At 48.1% G+C, this 18,981-nt stretch overlaps 1 protein-coding gene across 2 annotated transcripts in view; it reads left to right on the plus strand.

Moving 5' to 3' along the window:
• LOC142596516 (zinc finger protein 462-like) overlaps positions 1-18,981 on the plus strand; it is a 78,594-nt gene that overhangs the window by 16,036 nt on the left and 43,577 nt on the right. For both annotated transcript variants that reach the window (XM_075725660.1, XM_075725661.1), the window contains exons 5-6: positions 2,778-2,896; positions 18,383-18,574. In XM_075725660.1, coding sequence (XP_075581775.1) covers positions 2,778-2,896; positions 18,383-18,574 — 311 coding nt within the window. The remainder of the gene's footprint in view (positions 1-2,777; positions 2,897-18,382; positions 18,575-18,981) is intronic.

Genomic DNA, 18,981 nt, shown 5'->3' on the forward strand with positions numbered 1-18,981 from the left:
TTGAAATCTCTCATAAGGACCAGGGCTACCGAGCCAGAGATTTCTCCTAATTGCCTATAGAATAACTCATCAGTGCTTATATCCTGGCTGGGTGATCAGTAGTAGACACCCACTACAACATTTCCTTTGTTTTCCATCCCCCTAATCCTCACCCAAAGGCTCTCCACCATATCATCACTAACTGTAAGGGCTGTGCAATCAAACCTCTCGCTTACGTATAGTGCGACACCTCCACCTCGCCTGCCCTGCCTATCCCTCCTGAACAGCCTGTAGCCCTCCAGCGCACCAATCGTGGGACTCATTCCACCAAGTCTCACTAATACCAATGATATCGTAGCTCTGGGAGCTGACCAACACTTCCAGTTCATCCTGCTTGTTTCTCATACTGCGTGCGTTGGTGTACAAGCATTTCAGATATGCTCCTGAGCCCTCCGTGCTCCCAGGAGCAGTGTAAATGTTCCCATTAGCATTGCCGCCCTCAGGTTGTGCCATGCCAACCCTTGGCTTACTTCAGCTCTCCTGATGGCATGCCCTTCCCCCACTGATTCTAGTTTAAAGCCCTCTCAATTGGTCCTGCCAGCTTACAAGCAAAGAAGCATTTCCCCCATCAGGACAGGTGGATCCCATCAGGCCCCAGCGTACTTTGTGTCTCGCAGACTCTTCCATGGTTATAAAAAAAACGAAGTTCTAGTGGAGGCACCAGTCCTGGAGCCAGGTATTGATGTCTTGGGCACACCTGTTTCTTCCATTGACTCTCCCCATTACTGGGAGGATTGAGGAAAACACTACCTGTGCTCCTGAATCTTTTAGCATTCTTCCCAGGGCCCTGAAATCTCTTTTGATTGACCTCGGTCTTCTTTTTGCGATGTCATTAGTACCTACGTGAAAGAGCAGGAGTGGGTAACAGTCTAAAGGCTGCACTAAGCTCGTCAGTCATCTGGTTACATCCCTGATTCAGGCCCCAGGGAGGCAGCAAACCTCTCTGAAAAGAGGATCTAGTCTGCAAATGGGTGCCTCCATTCCGCTCAGGAGAGAGTCACCAATGACCATAACTTGCTATTGTTTCTTCTTGGCACTGATCTTAATGCAGGTGTTGATGTGAGGGATTGGTTGATCTGACCATGATGAGAGTACTTGCACAGATTCCTCCTCTTCTGTGTGATCATATCCTTCATCTACCATACCCAGAGCTTCATACCTATTCTGTAAAGGTAGCTGAAAGGGTAAAGAGGGGTTCCTCTTACAGCTCTGTGCAATAACTTGCTTGTGACATGGAAAGCTGCATCCTTCCTCAGGAGCTCTGAGTACGAGCTTCTGATGTGCCAGGGGTAGTTGTTCCATTCAGTGCTGAGCTTGAGATATGCATTGTATACATCTTTGGTAATCTGTTTTAGTTTTATACTAGCTTATTTTTCTATCATCTATTTAAAATGTGGGGTTTTTTTTTTAATGAAATACTGACCACAAATGTTCAGCCTCTCTTATTTAGGAGACATACTGGTACTCCAGAGAAATGGGGAAAAAATTATCTTACCACAAACTCCCTGTTAGATTTATGATTAATTATATTAATATAATATTATGATTAATATTATGTTTCTATGAAGTAGCCCTGAAATTGGATATATGGTCTGGTTTTTGGTTTTGCTATCATTAGATCTTTGAATACACAGACTTTGGTGTTAGCACTGGTAAACAGGGATTTTCTTGGCTCAAACTCTGTCAGTGTGAGACTAAAGAGCCTATGAGACCCTCTGTAGTGTGAGTGGCTGGAGTAGACTCCATTTGATCTAGATCTTGATATTCAGTAGAAAAAATGAGAACAATTTAGATCAATTAATAGGAAATAAAGCTAAAGTATGCCTGGAACTATTAGGATGATTGTTTTGGGGGGGATAAATATACCAACCGTCTCCAAACTTGTCCACACCTTCTTGTTGTTTCACTGCTGCGCATAAACAGGCTCAGACTACTCTTATATCACAAAGCATTAATGTTCCCAAAGAAGAGGTTATATTGGAAATGTCTCCATCCTGATCTGAAGCCATGGAGATGGGTGATGAATTCTCCCCCCCTTCGATGTCAGGCTTTCTGTTGCTCTGATTTCCCCTGCAGAAAAATAGCATCTGGTCTTTTCCACCTCTTCTTCTGTTGTTGAGCTTCATGCAGGGTCTCCCAGTCCATTACATCTGAAACTCTGCCACCTTTTAGGAGTAAAAGTCATTGTCTATAGACAGCTTGCTGGTACCTTCCCCCCAGAGTAGGCTGTCTAATCTGCTTTTGCTGCTGTAACCAAATGAAGGTTTCTTCAGGAGAGCTAGAAAAATATTTTCTTTTCCTTAGGAGGAGAAAAGGGGGCATATTTTCAGAAAAACACTTCACAGAAAAATCCTGTACTAATATTTTTATTGTTCTGCTTGGGGTTTTTCTTGTTTGTTTTTGTTTTTTCCTCAAATAGCCTTTATCCTATAAGTGACTTTCTTGTTAGTCTGGATTGGGTATAATTTAATTGATAGTAATTTTGCCCTATTGAGTTAAAGTGGCTTGCATTCTGTGTGATAAAATTGGTCACAGATCTCTTTATTCCTTGGATTAGATTCTGCCTTGTTCTATAAGCAGACCTGTTGGATATAAAGAACCAGCATGAGAAGGATAGCTGAGCCTGGCCTGCTCTTATTTAAAATTTATTTTTGTTATTAGGCTTTTGGCTTGCATCTGAAGGAATAGCTAAAATGATTTACTATTTTGTTTCCTTTTTTTGTCTGTGTTTTGATCAGTCTGGATCGCCATATGCAGACTCATCATGGACACCATAAGCCATTCCGTTGCAAGCTCTGTCCATTCAAGTCCTCTTACAATAGCCGCTTGAAAACCCATATACTCAAAGCTCATGCTGGTAAGTCAATCAGTTCCTTGCTCGCGCTCTCCCTTGTCCTCTCTCGATCTCTTTCTCCTGCTATCAGGCACACATACTTGCTCGTGTGCTTCCTCTTGCTCAATGTCACACACAGTCTCTCTATCTCTCTCCCCCTTGTGGGCAGTCATGTGTGCTCTCTGCACTCTCTTGCGTGGTCACAAGCTCTTCTTGCGCAGTTGTGCACTCTTCCTCTCTCATGTGTGGTCACATGCTCTCTCTTACTCTTGTGTGTCCCCTCTCAATCAACCTTGTGCATGGTTGCACTCGCTCTCCTGCTCTCCCTCTCTCCCTCACTTGCAGTCACAATCGCTCTCCCTCCCTATCTAGGTTGTGATCTCCCTCTCTCACATGTGGTTGCGTGTGGTCTCTGTCTGTCATGTGTTAGCCTTCTCTCTTGCTTGCTCACTCTCATGATTATGCTTGCGCTCCCTCTTCATGTGTGGCTGTGCTCTCATGAGCTGCTTCTTGCTTGCTTCCTCTCACTCTCACAGTCATGTGCTCCCTGTTGCTCAACCTTGTACATGGTCGTGCTCACTCTCCCTCTCTAGGTTGTGCATGCTGTTCCTCTCTTGGGTGTGATGGCACATGCGCTCCCTCACTTGGTCACAAATTCTTTATGTCTGTGGCTCCCTCTTTCACAGACGTGTGCGCTCTCTCTCTCACAGACCATTGCATGCTCTCCCTCACACACAGTCATGTTTGCTCTCCCTCTCTGGGTCACGTTCTCCCTGTATCTCATGTGTGGCTGTGTATGCTCCCTTCCTCTCTCTCCGTGACGCATTCTCCCTCTCTCTGTCGCACTCTCTTGGGGGACATGCTTGTTCTCCTTCTCTGTTGCTCCCTCCTGCACTCCCTTGTGCCTGGTCACCTGCTCTACATTTCTCCAAGTCAGGCTAGGTTTCTCTTGCTTGTGGTTTCTCCCTCTCACGTGCTCCCTCTAGCGGTCATGTGTTTGCTGTTGCTAACTTTCCCTTCCTCTCTTGGTCAAGGTCTTGCGCTCTCTTTCTTGGCCGTGTACTTTGTTTCTTGCAGTCACATGCTCTGTATCAGTCACATCTTCTTCCTCTCTCTGTCTCTGGCATGGTCATGCACTCTTTCTCTCTTTGGAACACAGTGTCTCAGTCTGTGTTGGTCTTTCTTCCTGTTGCTCTCAGTCTGGGACTCTGTCATGCACTGGCTCATTCTGTCTTGTGCGCACTGGGTCGTGCTTTCTGGGTTGTGCTCTCGTGCTTGCCCACTCTGGGTCACATGCACTCTTGCTCTTTCTTTGGATTGTGCACTCTTGCATGCACGTGCTCTCCCACTCAGTGAGTTGCATCCTTGCTCCCCCTATCTCTCTCCCACCCGCTGCCCTGGGGCACATGTGTGTGCATGTGCTCTCTCTCTCTGGGGTGTGCACACATGCATGCTCTCTCCCTGCATTGCATGCTCTTCTCTCGCTGCGTTTTGTGCTCCCCGGGGTGCACACTCGTGCTCTCTCTCTGGGTCTTGCATTCTCTCTCCGGGTTCTGCGCTCTTGGTAATTCATGCTCTCTCTGGATGGCACATTTGCTCTGTGGGTTGCATGCTCTCACACACTCTCTCTGGGTCTTGTGCTCCCTCTGCCTTGTGTGATCCTCTCTCGATCTGTGTCACAAACAGTCTCTCTGGGGTGTACAATCTCTCTGTCTCTTGGTACACTCTTGGTTGTGCGCTCTCTCTGCATTGTGCGCTCCTTTAGGCCCTGCTCCCTTTGGGCATGCGCTCTGTTTCCTGGGGTTGTGTGTGCACTCTTGCATGATCTCTCTGGGTTATATGCTTGTTCTGTGGGCCATGTGAGTTCTCTGGGATGTGCACATGCACTTGGTTTTGGTTGTGAATGTGCATTCTCGCTCTGGGTCACATGTGCTCTCTCCCCCCCCCCCCTCCCCTGGTCAGGCAAACATGCTCTTGCACGGTCTAGGCTGTGATCTCTTTCTTGCTCTGGGTTCTGCACACTCATGCTCCCTCTCTCTGGGTGGCGGGTGCCTGCTTGATATATATGGATCATGTGCGCACTCATTTTGTCATGCATGCTTTTCTCAGGGTCACACTTTGGGGCACGTGTCCTCTTTCGCTCTCTGGGGCATGCATTCTGTCTTTCTCTGGGTCACACAGAATCATAGAATGGTTTGGGTTGGAAGGGACCTTTAAAGGTCATCTAGTCCAACCCTCCTGCAATGAGCAGGGACATCTTCAACTAGATCAGGTTGTTCAGAGGCCCATCCAACCTCACCTTGAACGTTTCTAGGGATGGGGCCTCCACTACCTCTCTGGGCAACCCCTTCCAGTGTCTCACCACTCTCACTGTAAAAAATATGTTCCTTACATTTAGTCTGAATCTACCCTCTTTTAGTGTAAAAACATTACCCCTTCTCCTATCGCTACAGGCTCTATTAAAAAGTCTGTCCCCATCTTTCTTATAAGCCACCTTTAAGTACTGAAAGGCCACAATAAGGTCTCCCCGCAGCCTTCTCTTCTCCAGGCTGAACAACCCCAACTCTCTCAGCCTGGCCTCGTAGGAGAGGTGCTCCAGCCCCCTGATCATTTTTGTGGCCCTCCTCTGGACCCGCTCCAACAGGTCCATGCCCTTCTTGTGCTGAGGGCTCCAGAGCTGGACGCAGTACTCCAGGTGAGGTCTCACCAGAGCAGAGCAGAGGGGCAGAATCACCTCCCTCGACCTGCTGGCCACGCTTCTTTTGATGCAGCCCAGGATACGGTTGGCTTTCTGGGCTGCGAGCACACATTGCCGGCTCATGTCCAGCTTTTCATCTACCAGTACCCCAAGTCCTTCTCCGCAGGGCTGCTCTCAATCTCTTCATCCCCCAGCCTGTATTGATATCGGGGTTTCCCTGACCCAGGTGCAGGACCTTGCACTTGGCCTTGTTGAACCTCATGAGGTTCACATGGGCCCATCTGTCCAGCTTGTCCAGGTCCCTCTGGATGGCATCCTGTCCATCAAGCATGTCAACCGCACCACTCACCTTGGTGTCGTTTGCAAACTTGCTGAGGGTACACTCAACCCCACTGTCTATGTTACTGATGAAGCTATTAAACAGATACAAAACAGACCCCTGAGGTACACCATTTGTCACTGGTCTCCATTTGGACATTGAGCCGTTGACCACTACCCTCTGGATGTGACCATCCACTGAACAGTCCACCCATCAAATCCATATCTCCCCAATTTAGTCAGAAGGATATTGTGGGGGGCATATCAAAGGCCTTACAGAAGTCCAGAGAGATGACATATGTAGCTCTTCCCTTGTCCACTGATTTAGTCACTCCATCATAGAAGGCCACTAGGTTGGTCAGGCAGGACTTGCCCTTGGTGAAGCCATGCTGGCTGTCTTGAATCACCTCCCTGTCCTCCATGTGCTTGAGCATAGCTTCTAGGAGGATCTGTTCCATGATCTTCCCAGGCACAGAGGTGAGGCTCACAAGGTCGGTCGTTCCCAGGGTCCTCCTTTCTCCCTGTTTTAAAAATGGGTGCAATGTTTCCCTCCTTCCAGTCAGCAGGGATTTCACCTGACTGCCATGACTTTTCAAATATCATGGAGAGTGGCTTGGCAACTACATAAGCCAATTCCCTCAGGACTCTGGGATGCATCTCATCAGGTACCATAGACTTATGTACATTCAGGTTCCTCAGGTGGTCTCGAACCTGATCTTCCTTTACAGTGGGAGGGGCTTTACCCCCCCCCCCCCCCCCCCCCCCCCCCCCCCTTTTCACCAAGTCCTGCCTGACCAACCTAGTGGCTTTCAATGAAAGAGTGACTGCATCAGTGGACAAGGGAAAAGCAATGGATGTCATCTATTTGGACTGATGTAAAGCCTTTGACACAGTCCCCCACAACACCCTTCTCTCTAAATTGGGGATGTGTGGATTTGATGGGTGGACTGTTCGGTGGATAAGGATTTAGTTGGATGGTCGCATCCAGAGGGTCGTGGTCAAGGGCTCAATGTACAAATGGAGACCGGTGAGAAGTGGTGTCCCTCAGGGGTCTGTACTGGGACCAGTGCTGTTTAATATTTTCATCAATTACATAACAGTGAGATTGAGTGCAACCTCAGCAAGTTTGCAGATGACACCAAGCTAAGTGGTGCAGTTGATGCCAGGAGGATGAGATGTTATCCAGAGGGACCTGGACAAGCTGGAGAGGTGGACCTGTGTGAACCTCATGAGGTTCAACAAGGCTAAGTGCAGGGTCCTGCACTTGGGTTGGGGCAACCCCTGATATCAGTACAGGCTGGGGGATGAAGAGGTTGAGAGCGGGTTGTCCAGAGGGGTAGTGGAGGCCCCATCCCTAGAAACATTCAAGGTCAGGTTGGATGGGGCTCTGAGCAACCTGATCGAGTCAAAGATGTCCCTGCTCACTGTTGGGCTAGATGACCTCTAAAGGTCCCTTCCAACCCAAAGCATTCTATGATTCTATACCTGTCCGTGCTTCCACTGCCTGTGCATTTCCTTCTTGTCTTGACTTAGCCATGGTGGTCTCTTGCATTCCTTGCCTGATTTCTTACACCTAGGGATCAAGAGCTCTTGCGCTCTATGGAAAGTGTCCTTACAGCTCTGCCTGCTCTGTTCTACTACCTTGTCCCTGAGGGCAGTTTCCCAGAGGCCTATTGACTAACTCCTTGAAAAGCTGGAAGTTTGCTTTCCTAAAATTCAGGGTCCTGACTTTACTCTTCGCCTGACCCATATCCGTCAGGACTGTGAATTCTACCAGTGCATGATCACTGCAGCCCAGACTGCCTCCAGTCTTGATGTCTCTGATTAGCTCACTTGCATTGATGGCTATCAGGTCCAGTATCTCATCCCTCTGGTAGGGCTGTCTATTACCTGGCTTAAGAAGTTATCCTCGATGCACTCCAGGAGTCTCCTGGATTGCCTACAGCTCGCCGTGCTGCTTTTCCAGCAGATGTTGGGACAGTTGAAGTCCCCCAGCAGGTCAAGAGCCTGTGAGCGTGATGCCTTCTGTAGCTGGAGTAAGAAGGCTTCATCAGTAGGCTCCCCTTGATCAGGCGGCCTGTAGTAGACACCAACCACAAGGTTCCCTTTGTTGCCTCAGTCTCTAATTCTTACCCATAAGCTTTCAACCTGCTCATGGCCATTCTTCAGAGACAGTTCTTCACACTGTATTGATTTCTTTATGTAGAGGGCAACGCCTCCGCCCCTCCTTCCTCACCTGTCCCTTCTGAACAGCCTGTAGCCATTGATAGCCGTACTCCAGTTGTGGGATTCGTCCCACCAAGTTTCAGTAATGGCAGATAGGTTGTAGCTTTCTAGCAGCACAGCAGCTTCCAACTCCTCCTGTTTGTTGCCCATGCTGTGTGCAGTGGTGTAGAGGCACTTCAGCTGGGCTGTTGGCCATGTCACCTTCTTAGAGGAACACCCGTTAATTCCTTTGAGGTATTTCCCCTGTGTTTCCCTGTTGGCTCCTATTACCTCAGGAGCCCCTGGCTCATCTCCATAAGACTTCAAGTGTGCTGCAGTGTAGCCAGCACGTCTCAGAGCAACAGGCTGAGTGCCCTCGCTAGCACCCCGTCCCTCTAACCTCGGCGTGTCATCCCACAGCTTGTCATGGGCAAGCCTGATATTATAGTTGTATATTATTATGCTCGAGCTCTCCCTTGAGAGAGAATGCACTCTTGCTCTCTGGGTCAAATGCTCTCTCTGGGTTATAAGCTTTGGTTTGCATGCACACACCCTCACTGTCTGGGTCACATTCTTTGGGACCTGTGCGATCTCTTGCTTTTTGGGTCATGTGTGCTCTGTCTCTGGGCCACACGTGCGCTCTATCTCTCTAGGTTATGCTATTTTTCTCTGGGTTATGCGGTCTATTTGTATCTCTGGTTCAAGTGGGCTCGCTCTCTCCCTTCCTCCCTCTCCCTCACTGAGTTGCTCGTGCTCTCTCTCTCTCTCTCTCTCTGGGTCATGCGCTCTCCCTATGGGTCAGTGTCTCAGCCCCCCCCCCCCCCCCCCCCCCGTCTCTCTCTGCCCTCCCCCCAGTCATTCTCTCTGTCAGGGTGACACACTCTCTCATTTTCTCTTTCTGGGTCACACCCACACACCCCAGTCACCCTCTTTCTTTTTCTGGGTCTCTTTCCCTCTCTGGGTTTCACGCCTCCCCCCCTGCCCTTGGGGTCACACTCCCTCTCTTTTTCTGGGTCACGTGAACTTTCTAGTTTTCTCCTTGGGTCAACTTTTATCTGTATTTCTCTCTTTGTTGCTCCTCCATCCCTCTCTCTCTCAGGGTATATATGTATATCTCCCCCCCCCCGGTTGGGTCATCCTATCTTTCTCTGTAATTCTTAACCAGTCTCTCTCTCTCCCTCTCCCTCCTCCCCCCCTTTTGGCACTGTAGCTCTCCATCCGTCCGTGCTGTCTCTCTTTAATTTTTTGGGTCAAACTCAAGGTTGACCTCTATCTGTCTTTCTTGGTTGCCTGCCTTTCTATCTCTGGGTTGCCCTCTCCCTCTTTCTGGGCTGCCCTCTTTCTCTCATTCTGGATCATCCTCTCTTTTTGGGTTAATATCTCTCTGTCTCTTTCTCCTTGGGTCGACTTTCAAATTGGGTGGGAGTGTCGATCTGCTCGAGGGTAGGATGGCCCTGCAGAGGGACCTGGACAGACTGGATCGATGGGCCGTGGCCAACTGTATGAGGTTCAACAAGGCCAAGTGCCGGGTCCTGCACTTCGGTCACAACAACCCCATGCAACGCTACAGGCTTGGGGAGGAGTGGCTGGAAAGCTGCCTGGCCGAAAAGGACCTGGGGGTGTTAGTAGATAGCCGGCTGAACATGAGCCAGCAGTGTGCCCAGGTGGCCAAGAAGGCCAACAGCATCCTGGCTTGTATCAGGAATGCTGTGGCCAGCAGGAGCAGGGAGGTGATTGTCCCCCTGTACTCGGCGCTGGTGAGGCCGCACCTGGAATACTGTGTCCAGTTTTGGGCCCCTCACTACAAGAAAGACATTGAGGTGCTGGAGCGTGTTCAGAGGCGGGCAACGAAGCTGGTGAAGGGTCTGGAGAACAAGTCTTATGAGGAGCGGCTGAGGGAACTGGGGTTGTTTAGCCTGGAAAAGAGGAGGCTGAGGGGAGACCTTATCGCTCTCTACAACTACCTGAAAGGAGGTTGTAGTGAGGTGGGTGTTGGTCTCTTCTCCCAAGTAGATAGCGATAGGACAAGAGGAAATGGGCTTAAGCTGCGCCAGGGGAGGTTTAGACTGGAAATTAGGAAAAATTTCTTTACGGAAAGGGTGGTCAGGCATTGGAACAGGCTGCCCAGAGAGGTGGTGGAGTCACCATCCCTGGAGGCGTTTAAAAAACGGGTAGATGTGGCACTTCGGGATATGGTTTAGTCTGGTCTACCCTTGATTAGTCTAGAGTGGGCTTGGTAGTGTAGGTTAATGGTTGGACTGGATGATCTTAAAGGTCTTTTCCAACCTAGATGATTCTATGATTCTATGATTCATCTGTATTTACCTCTTGGTTGCCCCCCCTCAACCCTCTTCCCCACCCCCCCCAACCCCCCACCCCCCGTTATCTCTCTCATTCTGGATTGACTTCTATCATGCCCACTCTCTCTCCCTCTGGGTCGCAACCTCTCTCTCCCTTTGGTTCCCCACACCCTTTTTGGCTTGCCTTCTCTCCCCCCCCCATCCCCCATGCCCCACCCCCCACACTTTACCGACCTCTCTTGCTCTCGCTTTATCTCTCTTTCTCTCCCTCTCTGTGGGTTACCCTCTCTCCATGGGTTGCTGTACCCCTCCTTTGGGTCATCCTCTCGCTCTTTCTCTGTGGGATGACCTCTCTGGCAGTGGTGTTTGTGTCTCTGTCTTGGATACCCTCTTTCTCATTCTGGGTCCACCCACCCCTATCTTTTTCTCTCTGGGTTGACCTCTGTCTGTCTTTCTCTCTTGGTTACCCCACCCCCACACCCCCCCCCACACCCCCCACACCCCCCCCCCGCTGACATATATCTCCCCCCCCGCCCCCCATTCTTGGCCAACCTCTCTCCCTCTCTTTCTGTCCTGCAAGCTGTCTCTTCCTCTGGATCTCCCTCCGCCCTCTTTTTGTGGGTCACTCTCTCTTTTTTTGGGTTAAGCTGCCCCACCCCCCCCCCCCCCCCCCCCCCCGGGTCGCGCACACTCATTCTCTCTTTGAGTTGCCCCCTATGTATGGGTGGTCTCCTGCTCCAGGCAGTGGTCTTTTTTTCTCTCTCTCTCTGGATCACTTTCTCTCTCTGGGCTACGCTTGCTCTCTCGCTGGGTCAAGCTCTCTTTCTCTCTGTCACGTGTGTTCTCCTTCTCTGGTTCACACTGTGTCTCTCGCTGTGGGTCATGCTCGCTCTCAGTCACACCAGCGCTCTCTGAGTCCGCCCCCCCCCCCCCCCCCCCCATGGGCCATTCTCTCTCTCTGGGTCACCCCCCCCCCCCCCCCCCCCCGTCATGCTGTCTCCCCTCCTAGGTCACGCTTCCCACCCCCCATCCCAACATGTTTTCTCAGTCTCTGTGGGTGACGCTCTTGGTCACATTCTCTGTCTCTGGGACACTTTCTCTCTGGGTCATGCTCCATGTCTTTCTGGGTCACACGCTCTCTCTATCTCTTTCTCTTGGTTGCACTCTCTCTCTGGGTCTCTCTGTCTCAGACTCTCTCTCTGTGTCACACTCACTTTATATCTTTGGGTTGTGCTCTATCCGGTTCACGCTATCTCTCTCTGGGCCATGCCTACGTTCTCTCTGGGTCACGCATGTTCTCTGCCTCTCTTGGTCACGCTTACTCTCTCTGTCTGTGTCATGCTCTCTCTCTCAGGGTCACGCACTCTCTCTCTTTGGGTCACATGCTTTCTCTGCCTCTGGATCACGTGCTATTTCTTTATTTCTCCCTCTCTGGGTGTCTCTCTCTCTAGCTTGTGCATGCTCTCTTTCTCTGGGTCTCGCGTGGGATCTCTCTCTGGTTTGGGCACATGCTCTTTCGCGGTTTCTTTGTCATGCACACTTGCAGAGCATGTGCTCTCTATCTGTGTCACATGTACACTCTGCATTGGGCTTGTGCTGTGTCTTGGTCAGATGCTTGCTCTCTCTCCCCGTTCAGAACACTCTCTCTCCCTCTTTGTAGCGCGCTCTCTTTCTCTGGGTCTCTCTTTTCCCTGTTTTGTTTCCAGTAAGTTCTTTAGCAATATATCCTATTGAATAATAACCTTGTGCATCTTTTTCACCAGTCTTCCAGTAATACAGTGTTTCTGTGACTTTCATTTGTTAAAAGTTTTTTTCCTCTCTCTCTTGTAGATATTCAGTTATTTTATTTATTCTTAGAGATGTGCAGCATGCCCATACATTTGTTTAAAGTGCCTTGGCAGTTGTAAAAATCCAGGTGTCTTTCACTCAGTCTCCTCACGTCCATTATCTTTTGGGGAGTGGTCAAACTCCATTTATTATAAAATGCATTCTTGCATAATAGCTAGAACTGTTAAGGGATGTTAGGAGCAGCTGCCTCCTCCAGCTGTTCCAGCCCAGGACTTCTTCCTGGCCAGCCACTGGGACCAGTGGCTAGTCCAGCTTGAAGTTTGCTAGCAAATACACCCCACCCCCCCCACACTCCCCCCCCGCACACTCAGTTTGGGGAAGCCTGGCACCAGGCGCATGGGCTGTGACCCACTGTCCTGCTCCAGCCACTGGTGCAGAGCCACTCACTCTCCTCACTCATACCAGTCCCTCCCAGTAGCTGGTTGTCAAGACACACACCGTTCCCGCCCCAGTGGCTGGAGGTTAAAGACTGACACTCATGCCAGTATATGACACCACAGGCCAGGGGTACCTACACCTCAGTCTGACTCCAGTAGCTGGCACCAGATTCCACTCACACAGGTCTCACCAGTAGCTGGCGCTTAGTCCTTTGTAGCACGCATGCACACAGGATAGAGTGAGATTACGCAGAGAAATAGTTAAGAAAAGATTTAATAAGATATAAGAAGACAGGACAGACTGTGGCGATCAGGCGCAGAGCTCAGTCAGGCAAGCATACTGACTGGCCCTGTTTTACTTGTGACTGGTCCCTTTTATACCCCTTTCTGTCTACTACCCTTTTTGTTCCTCCCTGCTCCCCCTTCCCCCTGTATGTCACCTCATGAGTTTGTATAGTTCTATGGATTCCTGCACCCCTCCCAGTCCAGTATCTGCGATCCCCCCCTGGTTTGTAATCTTATCAGTTTCAAAGTCCAGGTTGATCTTCCTGGAAGTGGAGCCTGTGGTTTCTTGGTAGCCCATCAATTAGTGTGGTTGGAGAGGTTTGTTTCTTGTCATTGTCTCCATGTTCTGCCACATCTGTTTCTGTATATTTTTGTTTCTGGTTTCCCCCTTTTTCCCTTGGTTTCCCAATTGACAAGGTCCCTGATCAGATAACCTTGCTGGAATAAGCATTCTCACACTCACACATTCTCATCAATTAGTGTGACTGACCAGATGTGGTTCTCATCACTGACTCCCTTATCATTTTTCGGCCAGGTTTGTGTCCCTGAATGTTCTTGTTTATGGCTTTCTCCTTTTCTTATTATCCTTTTTTGTGTTGAAGAAGGCCCTTGACCAGATACCCTTAAAGGAACAGACTTTCCTTCCACATACCCTTACAAGAACCTTTTGGTTCTTGTAAGCATCTAGCATGTGTTCTCATTCAGTATGTGCTGCTTCCTTTGGCACAGAGCAGAACTGTATGTAGTATCTCTGAATGTGCTTTAATTTGTTTTCACTTTGAATCAGACTGTAACCTAGAGTCTTTGCACAGAATCTAAATCACCTGGGACACAATGCTTTGGATACATCTCAGGTGTTGAGACAGTCCCATGGAAAAATTATGAAGATACACTTATTTATATATTTCAAAATAATAATTGTGAGATGCAAAACTAGCAGTAGAAAATTTCCTAACTTTTCTGTGGATTCACACTAATGAAAACTATAGTTTTGCCTCTGAAAACAAACACATTTTCACATGGTGCTGTCCACCTGAACTGTTATTGATAAATAAGGAATATAGTTATTAGCTGTCTTCTAATTTCTTAATTTCATAGAATCATAGAATCATTTAGGTTGGAAAAGACCTTTAAGATCATCCAGTCCAACCATTAACCTAACACTACCAAGTCCACCACTAAACCAATTAAGGGTAGAGTAATAATTAATTTCATCTTTCCTGGCTTAGTGGCTGGATTATTTTTAATGAAAGTAAAACTAGAATAGAATCATTAAGGTTGGAAAGGACCTCTAAGATCATCAGTCCAACTGTCAACCCAACACCACTATGCCTACTAAACCATGTCCTGTGGTGGCACGTCTACCTGTTTTTTGAACACTTCCAGGGATGGGGACTCCCCCACCTCTCTGGGCAGCCTGTTCCAATGCTTGACCACCCTTTCCGTAAAGAAATTTTTCCTAATTTCCAACCTAAACCTCCCATGGCACAACTTGAGGCCATTTCATCTTATCCTATCGCTAACTACTTGGGAGAAGAGACCAACACCCACCTCACTACAACCTCCTTTCAGGTAGTTGTAGAGAGCGATAAGGTCTCCCCTCAGCCTCCTCTCCTACACACTAAATAACCCCAGCTCCCTCAGCCACTCCTCAGAAGGCCTGTGCTCTAGACCCTTCACCAGCTTTGTTGCCCTTCTCTGAACACGCTCCAGCACCTCAATGTCCTTCTTATACTGAGGGGCCCAAAACTGGACACAGTATTCAAGGTGTGGCCTTACCAGTGCCAAGTACAGGGGGACGATGACTTCCCTAGTCCTGCTGGACAGACTATTCCTGATACAAGCCAGGATGCTGTTGGCCTTCTTGGCCACCTGGGCACACTGCTGGCTCATATTAAGCTGTCTATCGACCAACACCCCCAGGTTCTTTTCTGTCAGGCAGCTTTCCAGCCACTCTTCCCCAAGCCTGTAGCGTTGCATGGGGTTGTTGTGACCCAAGTGCAGGACCCGGCACTTGGCCTTGTTGAATCTCATACAATTGACCTCGGCCCATCGATCCAGCCTGTGCAGATCCCTCTGCAGAGCCTTCCTACCCTCGATCGACACTCCGCCCCATTTGCTGTCATCTGCAAACTTACTAAGGGCGCACTCGATCCCCTCATCCAGATCACTGATAAAGATATTAAACAGAACTGGTCCCAATACGGAGCCCTGGGGAACACCACTTCTGACCATTCACCAACTGGATTTAACTCCATTCACCACAACTCTCTGGGCTCGGCCATCCAGCCAGTTTTTTACCCAGCGAAGAATACACCTGCTTAGGCCATGAGCCGCCAGCTTCTGTAGGAGAATGCTGTGGGAGATGGTGTCAAAGGCTTTACTAAAGTCCAGGTAGATGACATCCACAGCCCTTCCCTCATCCACTAATTGGGTCACGAGGTCATAGAAGGAGATCAGGTTGGTCAAGCAGGACCTGCCTTTCACGAAACCATGCTGGCTGGGCCTGATCCCATGGTTGACCTGCACATGCTTGTTGAGTGTACTCAAGATGATCTGCTCCATAACCTTCCCCAGCACCGAGGTCAGGCTGACAGGCCTGTCATTCCCCGGATCCTCCTTCTGGCCCTTCTTGTAGATGGGCGTCACATTGGGAAGCCTCCAGTCGTCTGGGACCTCCCCTGTTAACCAGGACTGCTGATAAATGATGGAGCGTGGCTTGGTGAGCACTTCTGCCAGCTCCCTCTACTCTCGGGTGGATCCCATCTGGCCCCATAGACTTGTGAGTGTCCAGGTGGCATAGCAGGTCATTAACTGCTTCCTCCTGGATTATGGGGGGTTTATTCTGCTCCCTGTCCCTGTCTTCCAGCTCAGGGGTCTGAATACCCTGGGGATAACTGGTCTGACTAATAAAGACTGAGGCAAAGGAAGCATTAAGTACCTCAGCCTTTTCCTCATCCTTGGTAACAATGTTCCCCCCCGCATCCAATAAAGGATGAAGATTCTCCTTGGCTCTCTTTTTGTTGTTAATGTATTTGTAAAAACATTTTTTATTATCTCTTACAACAGTGGCCAGATTGAGTTCTAGCTGGGCTTTTGCCTTTCTAATTTTCTCCCTGCATGACCTAACGAGATCCCTGGACTCTTCCTGAGTTGCCCACCCCTTCTTCCAAAGGTGGTAGACTCTCCTTTTTTTCCGGAGTCCCAGCAAAAGCTCCCTGTTCAGCCAGGCCGGTCGTCTTCCCTGCCATTTCGTCTTATGGCACATGGGGACAGCTTGCTCCTGCGCCCTTAAGACTTCCTTCTTGAATGCTCAGCCTTCCTGGACCACTTTGCCCTTCAGGACTGCCTCCCAAGGGACTTTCCCAACCAGTGTCCTGAACAGGACAAAGTCTGCCCTCCGGAAGTCCATCGTAGTGCTTTTGTTGACCCCTCTCCTTACTTTGCCAAGAATCGAGAACTCTATCATATCATGGTTGCTAAGCCCAAGACGGCCTCTGGCCACCACATCTCCCACCAGTCCTTCTCTCTTTGTAAACAGCAGGTCAAGCAAGGCACCTCCCCTGGTAGGCTCGCTTACCAGCTGTGTCAGGAAGTTATCCTCCACACACTCCAGGAACCTCCAAGACTGTTTCCTCTCTGCTGTGTTGTATTTCCAGCAGATGTCTGGCAAGTTGAAGTCCTCCACAAGAACAAGGGCTGGTGATTGTGAGACTTCTGCCAGCCACTTATAAAATGCTTCATCTACCTCTTCATCCTGGTTGGGTGGTCTATAACAGACTCCCAGCAGGATATCTGCCTTGTTGGCCTTCCCCCTCATCCTTACCCATAAGCAGTCAACCTTATCATCACAATCATTGAGCTCTGTACAACCAAAACACTCCCTAACATACAGAGCCACCCCACCGCCTCTCCTTCCTTTGTAGTAGTCTTCAGTTTTCTTTAATTTCTTATTGTGATTTTATGTTAAAAGTCAACTGGTGCCTGCCAGGAATTGCTTATATTTAGCAAATTGTAGGGGTTTATATTCTTTTATCTTTAGTTCATCCTGTCGCATTAATCAATCCATCATATATGCTTTTATGAAAACCATTTTCTTTATCTTTGTAAACTGACTATACCTCTGTGGCAATAATATTCAGGTGCAGAATATAATTTGAAAAGAATCCACGTGTGACATTTTGTTTCACCATTTCAGATTCTGATCTTTTTCAGATACACCAATGTGGGTTTCTAAGAGTCTGTATTTTGTCCCTGTGATTAGCACAGGAGTTTTGGGGGGGTGGGGTGGGGTGGTGTGTGGGTATTTTCATGTAGAATGGTTGCTAATCTCTTTATGTGCTTGTTATGACTGGCTGTGATACTTTTTTTTCTCCTTGTTCTCTTTTTGTTCACTTATTTCTGATGTTTGAAACCATTCTGTTCTAGAACCTTATTTGTTGAGAAATGGAAAACATTTTTCTGCGTCTTTCATAACCAGAGCTCTTATCCTTCCATTAGTGTTCATGAATATTTCACTCTTGTATTAGTTTTGTCATTTTATGTACAACTTGCATGTATTCAGTGTAGCCCTTTTACCTGGAAGCAGCACTTCCAAAACAATTACTTGCCACACGTATAACATCACATCACTTATATTGGACATTTCACTTTTTCTTTCAGGTGCCTCCATGCTTAACACAGAACAAGTCTTGTCTTGGAATTTGTTTCCTATTGTATTCTGTCTTTATGACTTGGAATGTATTTGGAACCAAATTCACTACTGTTCATTATTTCTCTTTCACTTCTCTCAATATTTTTCCATAATATGCTTTCCCATAGCCCTATAAATATGTACTGCTCTTGGTATTGCCATGTCCACTTCTTGTAGTAAACCAATCTTGACTTGGTTACTAGATCTATGGAGCTCATTCCTGCCTGGAGGCAGGTTTAATATAAGGAAAATGGGATCCTCCTTGAATTAAGTGTCGGGGAGGCAGTGGATGGTTTGGTTTTTTTTAAATTTTGGTGTGTGTTTTTTTTTTTTTTTTAAGAACCTTACTTAACGTTTTATAGTCATTCTTTAGTAATGATTCTGGATGTGTTGCATGGAAAAACACAGAGGACTTCGCCCTTTCTTTCCTCCCAAAGAAATTTGGAAATGCCCTAGTCAAGTGGCTCTATTTTCATCCAAGATTCTGTTTTCTTATACCATGCAACACAGGCATGCTAAGAGTCTGGTCTTTGTTTTCTGGCATCAGTCATTTAACAAGGATCTAGAGTTGTCAGAAAGCAAAACTTTGGTCCCAAAAAGCAGTTGTCTGTACCTGCAGACTCCAGACTGTTTCAACAGGGAGATGCACAGTTTGTTCTCTTTGGAATAAGTCTCACACTGAAGTACACCATAGGAATTTTACTGCTGAGTTCAGCAGGAAAAGAATGGGGATCACATTTTGTTTCTTTTGTGAGCTGATGACTTGCCTGTATTTCGCTCACCCAGGTGAACATGCCTACAAATGTTCTTCCTGCACATTTTCCACCATGACAATCAGCCAGCTGAAAGAGCATTCCTTGAGAGTGCATGGGAAAGCACTGACACTACCAAGACCACGTGTTGTGAGCCTCTCGGCCTCACTTGGCTACCACACCTCCAAGAACCACACTTCTGCTGAAGAGGTGGAGGACTCTAATGGTAAGAGGTGCCTCAGAGCAAGAATTTAATTGTCTAAAATACTACTTGATATTTTTATTTAAAAAAAAGGAAGCAATTATGAAAAATCCAAAGTTGCATGAAAAGAAAGAATAAAGGTGGTGTTCTAGTACTTGATCTGCAGTCGAATCACACCAGTTTATTCTTTACCAACTTATACTGCCAGTGGTTGGCCTTTGGAATAAGTCAAGCTGACCTTACTTTTCAGCAAAGATTTACAACATAGGAAATTTATAGCGGCAGAGCTCCCATTAAAAGTCAGTGGGAAAGAGAGCATCTAATTCCATTTGCACTTCTGAAAAACACCCCTTTATCTTGTTAGCAGAGCAGTTTAGTGAAGCCACTAAAGATTAAGTGTAAAAACCAGAGGGAATAGCTAGGCAACTTGC

The sequence above is a fragment of the Pelecanus crispus genome, chromosome W (genome assembly GCF_030463565.1).
Source record: "Pelecanus crispus isolate bPelCri1 chromosome W, bPelCri1.pri, whole genome shotgun sequence".
NCBI lineage: Eukaryota > Metazoa > Chordata > Aves > Pelecaniformes > Pelecanidae > Pelecanus > Pelecanus crispus.